The sequence below is a fragment of the Hypomesus nipponensis genome, chromosome 28 (assembly GCF_054491055.1).
Source record: "Hypomesus nipponensis isolate SF chromosome 28, ASM5449105v1, whole genome shotgun sequence".
In the NCBI taxonomy this organism is placed as follows: domain Eukaryota; kingdom Metazoa; phylum Chordata; class Actinopteri; order Osmeriformes; family Osmeridae; genus Hypomesus; species Hypomesus nipponensis.
In genome coordinates, this window is record NC_140388.1 from 4,194,203 (window position 1) to 4,213,219 (window position 19,017).

Here is a 19,017-nt window from a genome sequence, read left to right on the forward strand (position 1 = left end):
TTAGACAAACTGATATTTTCATTGCAGCTAGCTTTTTCTCTCAAAATAAAAAAATCAACAAATATCGTCTTGCAATTTTCATTTGAGAAAAACTTTTTGCAGAGCGGTCCAGTGAAAGAACTATCTAGCTACCTACTATAACCAAGAACTGTTCTAGAACAAAGAACTACACTAACAGCTGTACAAACCACCCATGGCTATGATGTAATTCATGCTAGAGTGGGCTGCAGGTAACGAGTCACTGAGAGAGGAGAGCTGGTTGAGGCAATGCTGAGCTTGCTGGAGCTCTGGCAATATGTTCAGGGCTGGTTGTTGCCTGGCCTGTGGTGGTGCTGTTGTCAAGGCTGTGGTGGTGTTGTCAGGGCTGTGTTGTTGGTGTTGTCAGGGCTGTGGTGATGTTGTCAAGGCTGTGGTAGCGTCGTCAAGGATGTGGTGATTATGTCAGCGCTGTAGTGTTGTCAGGTCTGTGGTGGGATTGTTATCAAGGCAATGGTTAGGTTGTCAGGGTTGTGGTGGTGCTGTTGTTAGGGCTATGGATATGTTGTCAGGGTTGTGATGGTGGTGTTGTCAGGGCTGTGGGGGTGTTGTCAGGACTGTGGTAGTGTTGTCACGGCTGTGGTGGTGTTGTTATCAGGGATGTGATGGTGTTATTGCCAGGGCTGTGGATTTAGTGTAGTCAGAGCTTTGGTGATGTTGTCAGGGCTGTGGTGGTGTTGCCAGAGCTGCGGTGGTGTTGTCAGAGCTGGTTTCCAGGCTGTAATTAGTGCTGTCACATTGGTGTCCTTCACACCCAGTGGACAGCCTGAGTGGGACCTGCAGGCCAGCACCACTGACAGGCTGATCAATGAAGCCTGCACAGCACTTACTCTCACTGTGGGAGAGAACACTCTCTCTCTCTCTCTCTCTCTCTGCCTCTCTCTCTCTCTCTCTGCCTCTCTCTCTCTCTCCTAGTCTTTTTTTTTCTCTCTCCTAGTCTTTAAAAAAAATCAAATACTCTTTCTTTCACAGTGTCTCTCTGCCTCTCTCTCCCCTCTGTCTCACAGTCTGACTCTTTCTTTCTTCTCTGTCTCGCATTCTCTCTTTCTCTCTGACACACATTCACTACTCGTGAGGAATGTTCATGCTACACCCCTGTCCCCCTTTTAGGTGTCACAGCACACTATCCTTTATCTCTTGCATATGGGTAACCCTTCTTTAACCACACAACTTTATGAAACATGTATGTATTAAACCTATGAGCAAGAGAGAGAGAGAGAGAGAGAGAGAGAGATCATTTTACAGCAACTATGATAAGTCATTCTGAGCTGTGTATTTTGTGAGTTTTCTGTAATTTGTCAAGAATAAATTATGAAACTCCAATTGAAGTTTTTGCAATTTACTGTTTAAACTTAATTAATAACTTATAATTTTACTGGACCAAATCGTCATCTCAGCACTTTGTTTTTAATAAATGTTGCTTGTTTCTAAGGTTGAACTTTTTCATCTAAACTGAAAAGCTTGTCTTAACTGACACTATCAATTGTTCTAGAAAAGATCAGAGTTCAAGGCTATTAAAACTATAGCATGATAAACAAAAACATTTTCTGATGAAAGCACATGCAGTTCAATGTGAAATTCCTTAATGTTAAACACAGGGAAACAGCAATGTTCACACAGTTTAGTAGCATGACAGAGAGAGAAAGACATTCTATGTACTGGGGGCTGATTTCTAAACAAACTAAAAAAAAGGTCAACACAACAACAGAAATGTTATAAAGACGTACCTGGTTTAATCTTGCACTGAACCAAGTGGAAATAACGTATTTTCATATGAGCCCGTCTGCATCCATGAAAACATACTACATGAGTTCCAAGCTATTGAAAGGACCCATCTGAACAATGAGGTAAAGTTCTCTGTCTCTCTCTCTCTCTCTCTCTCTCTCTCTCTCTCTCTCTCTCTCTCTCTCTCTCTCTCTCTCTCTCTCTCTCTCTCTCTCTCTCTCTCTCTCTCTCTCTCTCTCTCTCTCTCTCTCTCTCTCTCTCTCTCTCTCTCACTCTCTCTCTCTCTACTTATGCTATATAAGGGGACTCTAGTTTTTCAATTACATTTTGTTCTTTTCAATCATGTTGACATTCTTTTGAAGACTACAGTTTAGAACATAATTTGGTTCACTTTATAAAACCCAAAGGACAACACAGCTGTGTAACACAAACGTTTTATTGAAACTAACTATTTGGAAGTGACAAAATGTATGGAAGTACAATTCCTATAGGTATAGTAGGCATGTTGGTCAAACTTAGAGACAAATGGACACTGATGGAATGATTGAATTAAATGTGAGAAGTGGTGCCATGAAGGGCAAGTGTGGACTCCAGCCTTCCTCAGTCCAGGGGGCTCGGCAGCAGCAACAGGAGACAGCCTCTCAGGCCCTTTAGGAGTCTCCTGAGGAAGATACCCTCTTCCTCCTACCAGGCTTATTCTTATTCTCCTCGCTCAAGTCTACTGTAATAGGGAATTAGTTGGTGTTACTATTACTGTATTACAATGTCAAGTGTATCCACCTGATTCATATCCCTTTCTTGGCATCGTTGAAGCAGAAACAAAATCCACCCAGTGGCATGGTTGTGACTATATTCCTTCCCTGTATACTTACTTGCAGGGAGAGAGACCACAGTGATTTCCAACTGGTCACGGATGTATGGATTTGTGATGATAAGGCTAGTCTGTGAATGGAATGGAGGGAAATAGGAACAAAATCAATTTTATAGGACATCCTGATGCATGCTGAAGAACCATAAGGCAACGTTATTGAGTCTTTCCAGGTTGAAGGATAGTTATACAATGTATTGTCTTATTTATTTAGCCATCCTAGTTTAGAACAGAATAAAGTACATTTTGATCAAACTAATCTATCTTGAAAAATGAATTGCAAAAAATAAGATGGGCTTGTCTAACCGTCTCATGCCCCTCAGCTCCCTCTTTCTCTATCTTTGAGCTCACTGCCTCTTCTAAAGAGCCTTGCAGTTCACTACTGCACTGGGAGACGGAAAATGGAGGTCTCAAAACAGCCTTCATCTTTGCTGCAGATGGAGAAGCGATGTCCAGACGCAGGTAGGGAGTCAGGTGGCTGAGCGGTTAGGGAATCGGGCTAGTAAGCAGAATGTTGCCGGTTCAATACTCGGCCGTGCCAAATGACGTTGTGTCCTTGGGCAAGGCACTTCACCCTACTTACCTCGGGGAGAATGTCCCTGTAGGTCGCTCTGGATAACAGTGTCTGCTAAATGTAATTTCCTCGTTATTCTCTAGATTTTCCATTTCTTCAAAGCGCTTCACTTTCTGAACTTTCATAAGTCCTATGGTATTAGCTGTGGCAGACCTCCTTATCATCCACGGCTCCCATGCGTTTGTCCCAGGCCACATGTGCTGGTGGTTAGGCTCAATGTCACATTGAGTCAGGTCCCTTGACAACAAATCATACAACTTGGCAACAAACGTACGGCACCGTGTGACATAGCAATCACTGCCTAGCATAAGGAGTTGTAGGTATTTGAAAGGATCTCTTTCAGCACACCCTCATCGATCATGTCGCCGCGATCATAGATCCACTCTACCTGCTTGTCCTTCACAACTGCCTCTTTGGCATGGGACTGTTTGGATTTTGAGTTAGGTTTAGATAAATGGCGGACTGTACCAATATCAGTGATGGGGGTACGACCCCCTGACTTTCAGGAGGATGAGCCTTTATCTCCTCAATCAGGTCGCAGTAGTCTCTGCTGGTCCTGTCATGGGAAATACTGAGAGTAGGGATAGCTCTCACAGGGGAAGCCATATTCCAGTAATAGGGTTGCCAGATGCAACAATGGCAGTCGACTGTGTTTCTGTGTTGCTCAACTCATCCAGGAAGTCCTCTGACTTCTCGATGCACTCCTGCTAAATTCTCTATGCTGATGGTAGAAATGTTGTCGCTGTTTGAAAAGACCTCTTGGAAAGACCTCTGTGAGAGATATGGAAAGAGAGAGGCAAGTAAGAAGGACATAAAGAGGTGCACAAGGAAAAGAGGGAGAAGAGACAGGGATGAGACTATCAACAGGCTCACAGCGATTCTCCTTTGGGACTGAGATACAGGACATCAACAGAGATATGTTGTATGTTGGAGATATGTTTCTGTGCCAAGCGCAAGTTCCAGCACACCTCCTTCGGAAGGAGTCCTTCCCCACGCGGCCCAGCCTCAGGTGCTGGTCCACTTCCCACATTGAGTAGATAGAGAAACAGAAAAGTCAGTTAGGTCATCAGGAGGAATTTAGTGTGGAACTTAATGTGGAATAGCTAACATAGTCCTCTTCCAATCAGTTTCCTCCTTCTTTTTGCATGCAGTTAAATAGACCTTTTAGGCATAGGTTTTTTCTTTTGAAAACAAGTGCTCATCCAAACAACGTTGAATGCGGCACAGCATGTCCTTGGGTGCTGAGACAGACACCAGCAATTACAACTTTGCAAAATGTATGGTTCTTAAGCTAATTGTTCTGGAGAAAAAATATCCAACTATGAGACTTGCACATGCACAGACAGACAAACACACAGATTTCTGAAATGATAGTTTAGATCAGCTGCTACCCATGCCCTCTCACACACAACAGACTTTTAGATTCCCTGGCCTGTCAGCCTCCAGGATCGGGCAGGCCTACTGTTGTCATGATCTTCCAGAAAGAGGGACTCATGGATTGTATTCTTTTTGTAAAAAAGTGAACATTGTGTGTGGGATATTGTGACAAAACGTCCAGCTTCCCAGTGGGCTACTGCATAATATATAATAGTAGTAGCACCTATTTAATTAAAACAGTACATTTTGAATGGAAAAATAAAGAAATATCAGTTTCTTGACTGGATGGCATCTTGAGAGGGTGGCATTTTTGGAGGGGGGAGGGGGGGGGGGGTAGGGGAGAAGGACACTGAAACTGCTCTCACCAAAATAATTAGCGACCTCAGACTACACTCTGATGTAAATAAAGGTTCTATCCTTATCCTGCTAGATCTCAGTGCAGCATTTGATACCATTGATCACGACATCCTAATCAATAGACTGGAAAAGCTTATTGGGTTCACGGATAGTGTATTGAACTGGATAAATTCATATATCACAGGAAGGAAGTTTTATGTTAGTTTAGGAGACCATAGGTCCAAGAAACATGAGAACTGCTATGGGGTTGCTCAAGGAAGCTGCTTGGGTCCATTACTTTTTCTCTTTATATGTTACCACTCGGCGACATAATCAAAGAACATAACATAGATTTCCATAGCTATGCGGATGACACACAACTATATGTATCCACTGAACCCAACAATGCAACGGCCATCAATTCCATTACCAACTGCCTGTTGGCAATAAACAAATGGATGAATAATAACTTTCTTAAATTAAATGAAGACAAAACCGAAGTCCTATTATGTGGTCCAAAATCCAAAAGAGAGATGATTACTAAGAATCTAGGAGGCCCCCTGTCTTAAACCAGAGGTGACGAGTCTCGGTGTAATCCTGGACTCAGATTTGAATTTCAACTCTCACATAAATAAAGTGACCAAAACAGCTTTCTTTCACCTGAGGAATATAGCAAAGGTACGACCATTCATAAACCAAAATGATACAGAGAAGTTCATTCATGCTTTTATTTCCAGCCAGCTGGACTACTGTAACGCACTTTTCACTGGTCTTCACAAGAAAACCACTGAAAGACTACAGCTCACTCAAAATTCTGCAGCTAGATTATTAACCAAAACTAAAAGGAGAGAACACATTAGTCCTGTCCTAGCTACTTTACACTGGCTCCCTGGTCCTTTTCCTCACATACAAAGCTCTACACGGACAAGGACCTAGCAACATTGCTTACTCCCTTATAAACTACACACCAGCTAGAACACTGCGATCATCAAATGCAGGCCTATTAGAGGTCACCAGAAGCAGTCATAAGAAGATTGGTCATTCGGCCTTTGCTAATTACGCCCCAAAACTATGGAAGAAATTACCCATAAATATTAGGGAAGCAAACACGCTAGACATTTTTAAAAGACAGCTTAAAACCTACCTTTTACCGAACCATTTAAGTAATTTTATCTCAGAAGGGTTTTACTACTTTTATTAGTTATATTATTGTTGCTATTTTAATTATGACTTTTATCACTTGTATTATTGTTTTTATTGATTTTATGTAAAGCACCTTGAGCTACAATTCTTGTATGAAATGTGCTATATAAATAAAGTCTTACCATGGGAAAAGACTATTTTGAGACATAGGTATAATTCATGTTATGTAAACTTGATACCAGTTCCCATCACACCACTAATGATAGCTTGGTGTTCATCCATCCGAATACTCTGAATAATTCTGGAGCCCTAAACTCTGTCCTCCACACCAGCCTGGCTGATGGTAAATATTTCCCAACCTTACCTCCTAGCAAAGGTGCCTGAACTGTGAAATTAACTTTGGATTGCTGGGTCAAAACTCACATGGAACCAACGTCAAAACGATGGGTAGTTTAATCAGGCATCAGACAGCATTGGACACACATTCTGCCTTCAGAATTTGATTGGAGAGCATGCATTTACTTTTTAATCTGGAAGATTTAACAATGATAATGGGCATTATTAGTAGAGATAATTTGGATTGGAAAATACCTTAGAAGCACTTTCATTCTACTTAAGCATGCACAGGAAATACAATCTGAAACTTTCCTTTCGAAAAGCCAGACTGTGCTACTGTAAAGCTATAGCAAAGGCTGAATTATGGCCAATAAGTTTTCTGTAAAAACTCTCCTAACTCTCCTCTCTTTAAAGACATACAGCATACATTCACTGCTCTGTATCTTACCAACAATGTTTACACAGTTTTAGAGGAGGCTGAGAAAGACAGCGAGACACAAGGTTGAGGGAGAGACACAGGAGATGAGAGTGAGAGAGAGAGACAGGAGCTTGAGGGAGAGAAAGAGACAGGAGATTGAGGGAGAGAGACCAGAGATTGAGTGAGAGAGAGACCGGAGATTGAGGGAGAGAAAGAGACAGGAGAATGAGGGAGAGAGACAGGATTTGAGGGAAAGAGACAGGATTTGACGAAGAGAGAGACAGGAGATTGAGGGAGAGAGAGAGACAGGAGATTGAGGGAGAGAGACAGGATTTGAGGGAGAGAGAGACAGGAGATTGAGGGAGAGAGAGAGACAGGAGATTGAGGGAGAGAGACAGGATTTGAGGGAGAGAGACAGGAGATTGAGGGAGTGAGACAAGAGATTGAGGGAGAGAGAGAGACAGGAGATTGAGGGAGAGAGACAGGATTTGAGGGAGAGAGAGACAGGAGATTTAGGGAGAGAAAGAGACAGGAGAATGAGGGAGAGAGACAGGATTTGAGGGAAAGAGACAGGATTTGAGGAAGAGAGAGACAGGAGATTGAGGGAGAGAGAGAGAGACAGGAGATTTAGGGAGAGAGAGACAGGAGATTGAGGGAGAGAGAGAGACAGGAGGTTGAGGGAGAAAGAGAGACAGGAGGTTGAGGGAAAGAAACAGGAGTCTGAGGGAGACAGGAGGGAGAGAGAGACATGAAATGGAGGGAGACAGGGTGTTGAAGCAGACAGGTGAGGAACACGTGAGGTTGGGTCTGACAGGGAGATATGTAGCTTGTCCTTCAAAGAGCCTGCCTGTGCTCGGCAATTACCAGCAGCAGCATCCATGTCACTATTATCATAATCATGGCTGTTTGGATGCATGCTGTTCCTGCACTCAGTCCTCTGAGTGTTTTGGGGCACTGCCGTTCATTTCCTCCCTGTGGAGGCTCCCTGTAATTATTCTTCCCGCTAGCTCCTCATCCCTGTCACAGGGGAGGGGAGAGAGGTGGGGACAGGGAGCAGAAGAGGAGAGTGTCGTCGTGAATTAACGCACGTGTACATTTCCAAGCGTTGCGTGTTTGCATGTGTGTGGTGACGATGCATGAGATGGGGTTGAAAGTATTTCATTATGAGAAACAGGAGCTCTCCAAGTTGCACTCAATGTCATTCAGTAGAATCGATGAGGACGCCAAGCATTTTTCTTACAAAGGGGATACATTTGCGAGACAATTTGTCAATTAAAAGGTTCCAGATGGGGTGAGATTGACAGGGGGGGTCATTCCAGAAAAGATTTACCGACAGTACATTTGTCTGTTTAGTGAACCCAGCACTGAGGCAGTAATCTCTGGCCACTCTCCACGCATCTGGTGCAACATGCCCTCCACGCCAGAGAACTCTCACGCAAACTGAGGGAATGGCAAGGACGATGAGATTTGTAAGTGACAAACAGAGTCTGTGAGCATGCAGATCAGTAAACAAATTCATATCAGCTTTATTGACAATAACAGTGGTGTTTATACAAGGCCAAAGCTGTGATGAAGCTCAAACAGTGCAAAAAATCTGATATGAAAACAATGTGGACAGCTCTAAGTGTGGATTCAAATCACTTTAGGAAAGATTTGTATTCCTTGGGTTTGTTTTTGCTTCAAGAAAAGCAGGATATCATAAAAACTTCGTTAAAAAAAATTGGAAGATACTGAAAACCTGATGATTACCCTAACAGCCGTAAACATCTTTAAAATACAAAACATGCATCCCTTGCTGACTCCAGCTCTGTTTCCAACACACCGGACACAGAGACAAGAGTGTTGAAAAGATCATAGTAAAATAGACACATCCATTACAACCATTGCACGCAATACTTTAACAGCCTACGACTACTTCGGACTAGAATGATCATCTCAAGCTAGGAACTTCATACCGTACGTATCTTTAAACATAGTGTCTATACTGGGCCACAACAGGCTGAGGTAGGCCTAGGCATTAGCTCATGACACTCACAATTCAAAACAATATCTACACTATCAATGCCCAAGAAAAGTAAAAAAAAAAAAATATATATATATATATAACCAAGTTTCTTGTTCTAAAACAATCTTGCATGGAATTATTACTGAGAGCAGGGAAAATGCCTTTCCAAAGTGCCATGTTTCCTGTGATCCCTTTTATCAACAGAAAAAACTGATTGAAAAAAACTGGTTCAACCATTACATAGTGCAACAAGACTAATCTATCCCTCAACAACAAAAAATACAGATTTCAAAACACAAAGTGAAACAGTTCCCTTCAATGATCTCTTTTTCTCTTCATCCTGAAGTCGACCTCGTCCAGGCCAATCCCAAGGCCGGGCCCCTTCAGGTCTTGAACGGAGCGTGTGAGGGGCCGCTGTGATTGGACAGGCTCAAAGTCCGAGGGGTCGGGGGCCCATGTGTCTGGTTCGGACTCGGGGATGGGCAGGTAGCCTCCATCCCGGGGCAGACACAGGCAGCATCCGGCCCCTGACAGGTCCAGCTCGCTGTACTCGAACCCGGCGCTCTTCAGGAACTTGAAGTCCACCATGTCCAGCGACTCGCTCATCTCCACCAGAAGGTTCCAGAACACACAACTCAGGAGGATGCCCAGCAGCTGCAGGGATTCAGATAGGTGAGAGGTCAGACAGGTGACACCACAGGCCTCTACAGCCACAGCTACACCGACACATCCAACACAACTACCGGACAAGGCAGTGGATAGAAGTACCACAAAAAAGGATCCCCCCCCCAAATAATTGTCACGTTTCTAAAAAGATGGTCTCCAGTTAGTGCTGACAGAGACCTTGTGTTGTACTGCCAAGTGTAGCGTGTCTCTGGACACTGTGTCGTCCCCAGAGACGAGGTTGATAATCGACAGCTGCAGCTGCCGCCGAGTCAGCGTGACGCGTAATTGCATGTCTGCGGGGTGGGGGGAAAAGTCTGATAATCCAAACTTTCAAAAATTGACAAGCGACGCAGGAAGTGAAAAAAGACTGAGCAGATAGTCCGGAGGGCGGTGGGTGGGGGGGGGGGTACAGTTGCTCTAGAAACATCCCGTGCCAATTTCTTGTTCGGAATTGGTCTCTGGAGAGGTTATTGACATGCTGTGGGTATGGGGTGATCGCCAGACTTGTTCCGGCGTGCTCTTAACTGACCTGCGGCAGTCCGACGGCACAGCAGATTCCGATGGTGGCTCCGACGTTGTCCCCCATCCAGAGGTTGACGGCATGAATGCAGCCCCGAACGTAGATCAACTCGTGTAGGGTCTCACGCTGGGAAGGAGGGGGGGACATGAGTTAGCCGACGAGACAGATAAGCTGGACCACACGCTTACAATTCTCAAGCAATCCTAGTGTTAAGCAGTCTTTGTGCAGGGAAAGTCCCTCTATTTACACTGGATAAGAGCGTCTGCTAAAGGACTAAATGTAAATGTCTCCGGCTATCACAAGAACAGAGAGCAGCTCGAGGTGACACTTCCGTTAAGTTTGGCTCTCTCGAAACACCATTGGCTTATCTCTGATAACACCACGCATTTATACAATGCTCAAGTTTGGCAGTGAGGGTTAAAAACTCAAGCTGAGCTGAATGTCAAGTCTATCAGCTTCCACCGTGGAGAACGAGTACACAGGAAATGGAAAAGTGTCTGGTTGCCTTCATGCGTTGAATACCAATGACCTTCCCCTTACATGTTCCTGAAGAGTGTTGTAACCGCAGAGGGTGTTGACTACCTCTCCCACCTGTAAATAAAAACAAATTGAAAAGTCATGGAAAGAAATGTGAAAGGTAGCCGTGTAACACCCTTGCGTACACACACGCGCAAATGCAGTCACTTGGAATGGGACCAGTATCGTCGTGGCGACAGCAATTCTGACAGCACAGTAGCACCAGATGACCCATATATCCTCCTTTACCCCCAGCCTCCTCCTCCTCCAGCCCCAGCCTCATCTCTGGAGGCTCTGTCTCCCTGGATCTCATTAGAAGCTGCAGCTTTCAAACCCACGGCTCCGTCCTCTCTTGAGACCACACCTCGTCACCCCCCCCCCGAGCACTGGACACACGGCTCCAGGACAGCCAGGGGAGCTCTGGGGGAGCCTCTGACCCATCCTGATACCTAGTCACGGGCAGAAGACAAACGCCCAGGGCCCATTCCAACCCTCTGTCCTCGGGACTCCCAAAACTGACTATCTGGCTGGAGCACGGCTGCCAAGATCAATCGCACTCTCCATCCGGGCTGAAAAGAATAGGAGAAAAGCTGGTGTCGGATCATATATCAACCGTTTCTCTGGGAGGTGGTTTGGTCCTGGGATGGTAGGCTCCAAACACAGTCCCGCTGTTCTCGTGACGGAGGGAGCTGGAGTGACTCGCATATCAGCCTCTGTTCACTGTAAAGAGCCACAGTCCGCCTTCCTGCAGCATAGTGATGCATTACCAAACGATTAGGCGCCTCTAACTGGGTTACTCTGGGGCAGGGATTGCTGTTCAGGCACAGGAAGGGACCTGGAAACCTTGGAATTGGTGGAGAGCTGGAGCTAATTCAATCCATTTACCATTCTCATGAGTCAATCTGTTCCTCTCTCTTGCTCCCCTGCTTTGTACACTCACTGGGTATCTCCCCAGCACCACAGCTATAAACACGGATTATGGCCATTAGGGGATGTCATGAGCTGTGTGTGTGTGTGTGTGTGTCACCAGCCCTCACCGTGCCACGAACACAGCATGTATAGGGGACGCCACAAGCCAGTGGGCCAGTGCCATTACAGAAGTGATACTGGTTGACACCCCAGTCCTTGTATTCATCTCCACCACAGCAGGAGAACTGGAGGGGAAGACAGAGAGACAGTCAGTCAGCGCAAAGACAGAACGTTTGAGTCAAACGGCAAAGTGCCTAAACAGGAGCCTCCATTTCATTCGCTCAGAGACCTCGAGGGGAAAACACAGGCGTTGACAGCCAGGGACACCTTGGCGTCTCGAAAACCCTCGCCTGTTTGTGTCGTTCATCCTTTTAGCCCAGCCAACATCCCCTTTACAGACGTAAATCCCACTCCCGTTTCCCCACCACTAATGGATATTGATGTGGAGATAGCCAGAGAGCTGCCTGATGCCTGGGTAAGATTAGGGGTCTTTCTGACCCTCAATTAAGAAGTGCGCTTCTACAGAAATCTATGGCCCGTCGTGTTGAGTTTATGTGCTGTACAGGGCAGCGTTATACTAATTTTGCTGCTGATAAAACTGGGCACCCCATTGACTTTGCAATTGACATCAGAGAAAGTGATTCGAGGTGCGAGCACGAGCAAAAGAAGGGACTTATCGCATGCTGGGTGGCACCGTTGTCATTAGAGGTAACAGGCTTAGACGCTTGAGGGTCTACAGTTGGGTTAATGGACTGAAAGGCTGGTCTGAGACAATGGCTGTCTCCCTAATACAGAGTAAAGTGTCAAGTGCTGGAGAGCGTGCACATGACTGTGAGGGTGCAATTATTGTAAGGTCAGAGGGCTTTGCTAATCAAAGGCTACAGCTCGATTTGAGTACGGCATCTTATCAACATTGGCCTTCTCCTACTCATCTTACTTGCTCTCACACACACACACACTAGGATTGTGTAACAAACTCTACCGACTAAATTATATCGGTACTACAGAGAACCGATTCACGTAAATTTGACCAGTGCTAAATACTTAAAAACAGAACATGCATTTTTGTTATTCTAGAGAGTTAAGTACTGAAAAAAAGAGACTTGTGTACCAGAGTCGATATTGATTCAAATGTGAACTGTACCAAACCCTAACATACACTGGCACAGACACACACTAAACAGGCACACACTAAACAGAACGTTCCACATACTGCTTTTTGACGATATCAAAACAAACTTGCACCTTCTCCTGCACATAATCCAGGATGTTTTTGAAGTCCAGGTCATCGTAGTAGTGTTTAATTCCCTCTCGTATGCTATTCTCGAACAAGGCGGATGTCTGAAGGGGAGAGAGGGAGAGGGAGGCGAGAATGAGGAGAAAGCATTGGTCAGTCAGAAAGATGTGGCTGGGATCTATAGGTCGCTGGAGGCTAAGTGCGTGTGTGTGTGGGGGGGGGGGGGGGGGCATCGAGGCTAGGCAGCTGAAAGTGCAGAGGGGTGGGGAGGCTATGTTGAGAGTGAGAAGGGGGGAAGGGTCATAGTGAACCTTGTGTAAACATGGGGCTTCATGTATAAAAGATTGCGCAGCTTACATACCAGAAGATGGCGTATGGCCAAAATTTGAAAAGTACCTACGCACAGAAATATTCACATGTACAAAACCGGTCGTACGCCAGGTCCTGCGCACCTTTCCTTTATAGATCACAATCAACGTGAGATTGACCGCACGTGAACGAGCCACTGACCCCGCCTTGCCTCCACCCACAAAAGAATATGCAGATGGCCTATAAATGGGCCCCTGATCATTTCTTTTTCTAAATTACGATGGCGAAACACGGAAAAAATAACACATTTACAGACTGGGAGATTGATGTTCTAACAACAGAGGTGGAGGTGGGGAAATGTGTCCTGTTTGGCAGCTGTCATCCAGTATTAACAACAAAAGAAAGTCTGCGGAATGGAAAACTGTCACTAGGGCTGTAAATGCTGTGGGTTCGGAGAACCGGACCATGGTAGAAATGAAGACGAAATGGTCCGATGTTAAACTCAAAATTAAGAAACATGCCTCCTGTGTGTCATGGATGAGCCAGAGTCAGGCTCACTGAGACAAGGGCATTTTCCCATGACTGTCTGTGAGCTGCACAGCACAGCCAGTATATATCATCTGTGGTAAAGAATCCATGCTGCGTGCAACATTAACCATATAGAGAGAGTGATATGCATTTCCTGAGTGACTTTGTCGATCGTTTGACACCCTCAAGTTTAACAGAAGTTTTAAATGGTGACGGATTAAACAGTTAATAGCATTTCCCATTTTAGGTTTTGTCATTTTGATGTGAATCATCCACATCAATGATCAAACTTTTAATAGCGGAGGTAATCATGTTTTTTGAATAGTCAACGTCATAGATGTATAACAGTAACTCTAGTGGAAACTTTATTTTGTAATGTTTGGTGAGTTTCGGCACTTTTCAGTTAGAATTCTCGTTACAGAGCCAGACAAGGCCCGCACGTTCTCACGTCAAGTTCATTTTCATACATCATACCGTGTGCGTGAAAACCAGTGTACGCAAGCTTTTAGTGCGTACGCAACATTTACACATGAGGCCCATGGTGTCTGGATCTGGGAACAGATGCGCTGACGAGAAAAACAAACCTTCTTCTCAAAGATGAGCGCTACGATGAGAGCCACAGCCTGGAGGAGCAGCAGAACACACAGCACGCAGAGGAACTGGAGGAGGAAGGCGTCTTTAGTAGGACACAAACCCAGGGAGGAACACCAAGTCTTTGTTCAGTGGGACTTGAGCCCCTAATCGTGTTAAGCCAGATAGGAGGGAGAGATAACTGATTGTGAAACAAACCGTTCTGGGGGGCTAGTGATACTCGGGAGACAACCTCAGGCATTCGGGATCCCCCCACCCAGTACGGCCTCCTCCACACAATCACACACACACACACACAACTCACCATATGCAGCAGAGTCTTGTTGTCCCTGAGGGAGCCCACCATGCCCACCAAGGACACGGTGAACATCAACAGCCCCAGCAGGATGAGCACCACAGCAGGGGCCAGGAACACCCCCTCCAGGGTGCGGTTTCGCTGCCTCTCCACCTCCGCATACACGCCCACACACAGGACACACAGGCCCAGCAGCTGAGGGACATAAGAGGGGGTGAAAACAGGGATCGGCAGGGGGGGGGGTGGGTACCAGAGCACGAGAGCCAGGCCATACACATAACCGCAAAATATGCATTGCTGGTCGGTAGCCGTGCTAGAAGTCCCCCTAATGAAATCTGATAGGATGAGGGCTATATTGGTGGTGGGTATCCAGTGAGTGCGGTAGAGAAGATTAAAGACACAAGAAATGGCAGAAAATGGGGGAGAAAGTGTGGCCCTGTGACGCTGTCGGGTTATGTCTGCCACCTTGTTAAAAGCAGCTGGTACTGTAAGGCATTTAAGGGCTTTCAAGACCAAAGCTAGAGAATGGCATTCACTCTGTGTAATAATGACACTTTCTGCAAATAAGAGGCCATATTGGGCCCGGTCCTATTAATTCTCAAGGAGAGGGAGGGCATCTTTAAAGAGAAACTTGGCCTCATATCATCTACCCTCCACTAACACCCCCCACAGCAACCCACCTCAATCCTTTCTACCTCAGAGATTGCATGTATTCTACTGGCCCTGAGATAAGGGCCGAAAAGCCTTTGCTCTGAGGCATGTGAGAGGGTGATAAACTTGAGAGTTGGGAACACAAACAAACTGCATAATGAATATAACCTTAGTATGAAGCAGAAACCACAGCAAGTAGACAAGCCGAACTAAAAAGGCCAAGGAAATCTTTCCTATTGATAGGAAGATGCTGGATAAAGTAACAATGAGGACAATGACAACTGCCCTAAAAGATTGGTCCTCTGTGGAAACCTACGCAAATGCACCGCTGTGGATTCCCGCAAACCGTATGAATTACATTAGCTTAATAGAACAGACGATGGAGGGGGAAAAGCATTAATTAACTTTAAGAGCTGCAGCGTAGATGGCTTCCAGCCAAGGGAGCACAAGTGGAAGGAATAGCTCTCAAGACAGTAAATCACCACCTTAGAGAGGGGCTCAGGAGATGAAGGCTGGGGGGGGCGGGGGGGGGGGGTATTAACAGAGAAGGAGGTCAAATCAAAACTAACCACAAGCTGAAGCTTTCCATCTTTATCCAGGTCTTGGCAACAACAAGCTGATTTCGTATAGTGCTTCAGGCTAAGAAATCAGAAGATTGGGACGCGATCTCTCGGTGTTGGGCTAAAACCATCTAAAGACATATATGTGCTCCAATGGAAGATAATGTGTTGTTGCAGCAACTATCATCGCAATAAACGCAATACCATCTCTAACACAGCAGACAGCACAGTACAAGCTCTTCTGTGTCGGCTAAATATATCATCCGTCTAGTCTAGACACAGAAGGCTCTCTTTGTGTGGTTATCTCGCTAGCGCCTATTCACACTAGCAAGCTCCCCCTGCATGAATCAGTGAAAGGCAAGGCATGGCCCCCTTTGTTAGTAGTACTGCCCCATAACTCCCACATCCGCGGACGTATAGGTTGTTTCGACGTTACTGTAGTTGATTATGCTTATATGGCTATAGTATAGGCTACTACATAACCATACACCTCTTCTGGTCCACCGACAAGCCTCAGTCATCTTCACATGTAGCTAAATGACCATTAGCTAGCTAGAGCTATACTTACCGAGAACAGCATCGAGTAGACATTTAAGGTGAATTTAATGAAGTAATAGAAATGATTGCTTTTTCTCCACTCTGAGTAAGAAGGCATGTTGACAGACGGGCAGGTTGTGTGTTTAGTAACACTGAGTAAAAAAATGTTTCGTCTACTGAACTCTAGCTACTACTACTAGCTCTAGCTAAAAAAAAAAACATCGCCGGAGAAACACCTGCAGTTTCATTTTCATACTCAACTGCATCAATCAGCGCCTGTCTGTGTTGGTTGGTTATAAACGGATTAATAACATATTCACTGTGCAGTACTGTTAACGAGTGGATCTATTCATCTATATTAGCTCTAACATTGTAACAATCAAATCTAATATTTCCTCTTCAACTTCCGCGTCGCGTTTCAAGCATGCTCTGTTTTGGAAAATTCTTAAAGGGGCAATCCACTTACAAGGAATAATAATGATGGCTTGGATGTAGGCTACAGTCGCTTTATTTAAGAGCTGCGCTATTTCAAATGGTTAAACTTATCTTATTTGCATAAATGTTTCTGTATTTCAACAAGAAGGATTGTATTAGAGCCTATTGCATTTCGAATCATCATTGGCCATAGCTGCCCTAGAGAGCAGAATGCACGTTGAACTTCTAAATTGAAATAGTCATAATAAAAAATAAAAAAGCTTAAGCCTGCAGCTAATTCTTCTGTCAACCTGTGACTAAATTGGGATCAAGTCCGTCGAAGGCCTATTTCCACATGTTGCATCAACTAGACAGTTGCTTACTCATTTGTTTTCGAAACAGGTTGCATTCCTCCTTGTAAAAAACAATTGATAAACGGAGTAGAAATAGGCTACGTTTCTTGTAGGCTTTCGAGTAGAGTACTTGGGCTTTTTCAGACCAGAACGTTTAAATAATTAACTACTTCAGAATTTTAAGGATGAGGTCAGACAGCGTAGGTCTGCCATCCTGAATTCTAGAGGAGAGTTCAACACAAGCGTAGCCTACAGTGGGTCAAAATGTGTCTAGAATTCGGATGCCTTTATTATGGAATAAAAATAAATAATAGATCGGTTATAAATCATTGATCCTGTTGGGAGGGCATTTTGACACTGAGAGGTCTGTCGATGAGTGCAAAATAAAACCAAGACTGATAATACATGGAATGAATGTCATCAGTCTGCATCAAAAATAAGCATTTTATTATGACTTCATAGGTACATTGCATTTGCATTGTATTCATTTAGCAGAAGAAGCAGCTTTTATCCAAAGTTAAAAACAGATGGAGATATAAGTACTGTACAGCAAATTGTCAAGAACCAGAAGTAACACAGGTCTATCAATGCCAAGAAACAATTTGTATTTTTACCAGACACAGTGCAACAATAACATTTCTGTTGTTTGACACATTTGATCTATGTGAACATCATTTTCAGATTGTGTTTTCTTTTTAAACAGCAATAAAATAACAATTGGTTCTTTATTAATTCAGTGCTCAGCTTGGACAATTAGTTAGAAGAAGAGGCTGTAAAAACATGGGCAACAATACACATTTTAGTATTCAAAACAGGATGTGAAAAGGTCAAAGCTGCTGACTTCATTCGACCAGGGAGACATTGAGTTCTGAAGGGCTCTCATGTAAATGACAGCACTGTAGGTCAGGGAGTCCTTGGTCATTATGCAAGTCTCATTTCACAAACTATATTTTGTGACGGTTATCCTTGTGACCATAAACCATCTCAAGCACCTGTCGACTGTCATTCTTTTTATGATTTGTTTTGTCATCCAGTCAGTTTTAATGCATTTTAGCTGACCGTTGAAAGTTCTATACCCAAATACAAAATAAAACATACAGTAGGACTGACAACTGTGCCCGAAGCCCATTCTATTGCTGTGACAAGATTGCAGCTTCATTCAAAGCACCAGTGCACGGTCAATGCTACCATCAACTGTGGAAGGATGGCAGACCTGTTTCTTTGTGGAAGCAACCAAACATCCTCCTATCTCTATGCTGGACATGGGGAGCTAGAGTCAACTTAACCCCTCTCTGTTATTTATCTTGTCCTTTGAATAGAAACTGACATTCAAGTTTTACTTTCTCATACAGTATAAAGCAATGGACATCAACGTATCAACATGAAGTGTATTATCAACATAATGTTTTAATTTGAATTTCTTGAAAGTTATTCACAAGGAGGCACCCTGCAGTGAAAGTTCTTCCTGCTGACAACAAGATTGGGACTGATTTAAATCAAGTTGAAGCCATTCTAAAAGTGTACACTAGGCAGGAATAAGATTAGTTAAATGAAACAGTTTTTTCCTCATTTCTAAGGTAACACAATAATTAGTTGAGCTATTTATGTTTGGGTTGCTATGTTAACAGGGCCTACATAGCGTTTAAAAAAAAATTAAAAAAAATATATATATATATATATATATATATATATATATATATATATATATATAAATAATGTGTTTCTGCTCTATTATTTCCCACTTGACACCTTGTTGAAGTTTCATCTCATCTTGGAGATACTTTTCTCTTGAAGTTGCCATTAGACTTGAGACACTTAGCAAAATATTAAAATATGAATTACTGTGTTCTGACAGGAATCAAAGAAGAACATCTTGGAGACATCACTATAAAAGCTCTTCACAGAGAGATTGAAAAAATGAATTGAAAGCAGTGTTTTATAAGTATTCTTGGTAATTAACTTTGCCATTATGTACCAGGTAATTTCAATCCGTTTCGAGTCTGTTATTCTGGTCAACCTGTGTTTTTCTTTTTGATTTATATTTCCAAGAAAT

General features: G+C 44.0%; 1 protein-coding gene across 1 annotated transcript; it reads right to left on the reverse strand.

Annotated features, from left to right (window-relative positions):
* Positions 1 to 8,315: 8,315 nt before the first annotated feature.
* LOC146219552 (tetraspanin-15) lies at positions 8,316 to 16,625 on the reverse strand. Its single transcript, XM_084695223.1, has 8 exons — positions 16,229 to 16,625; positions 14,459 to 14,644; positions 14,148 to 14,222; positions 12,735 to 12,830; positions 11,558 to 11,674; positions 10,545 to 10,595; positions 10,014 to 10,130; positions 8,316 to 9,472 (listed from the first exon to the last, which is right to left on the reverse strand). The coding sequence occupies exons 1-8, from the start codon at positions 16,313 to 16,315 to the stop codon at positions 9,134 to 9,136; spliced, it is 1,068 nt and encodes a 355-aa protein (XP_084551349.1). The 5' UTR covers positions 16,316 to 16,625; the 3' UTR covers positions 8,316 to 9,133.
* Between the last annotated feature and the right edge of the window lie 2,392 nt (positions 16,626 to 19,017).

Coding starts and splice junctions, on each gene's coding strand:
- LOC146219552 (XM_084695223.1), bottom strand. CDS start 16,315: ATGCCTTCTTACTCAGAGTGGAGAAAAAGCAATCATTTCTATTACTTC. Junction 11,675..12,734: donor TGGATTATGTGCAGGAGAAG/GTGCAAGTTTGT, acceptor CTTCCCCTCCAG/TTCTCCTGCTGTGGTGGAGA. Junction 10,596..11,557: donor CATGCTGTGTTCGTGGCACG/GTGAGGGCTGGT, acceptor TTTTATTTACAG/GTGGGAGAGGTAGTCAACAC.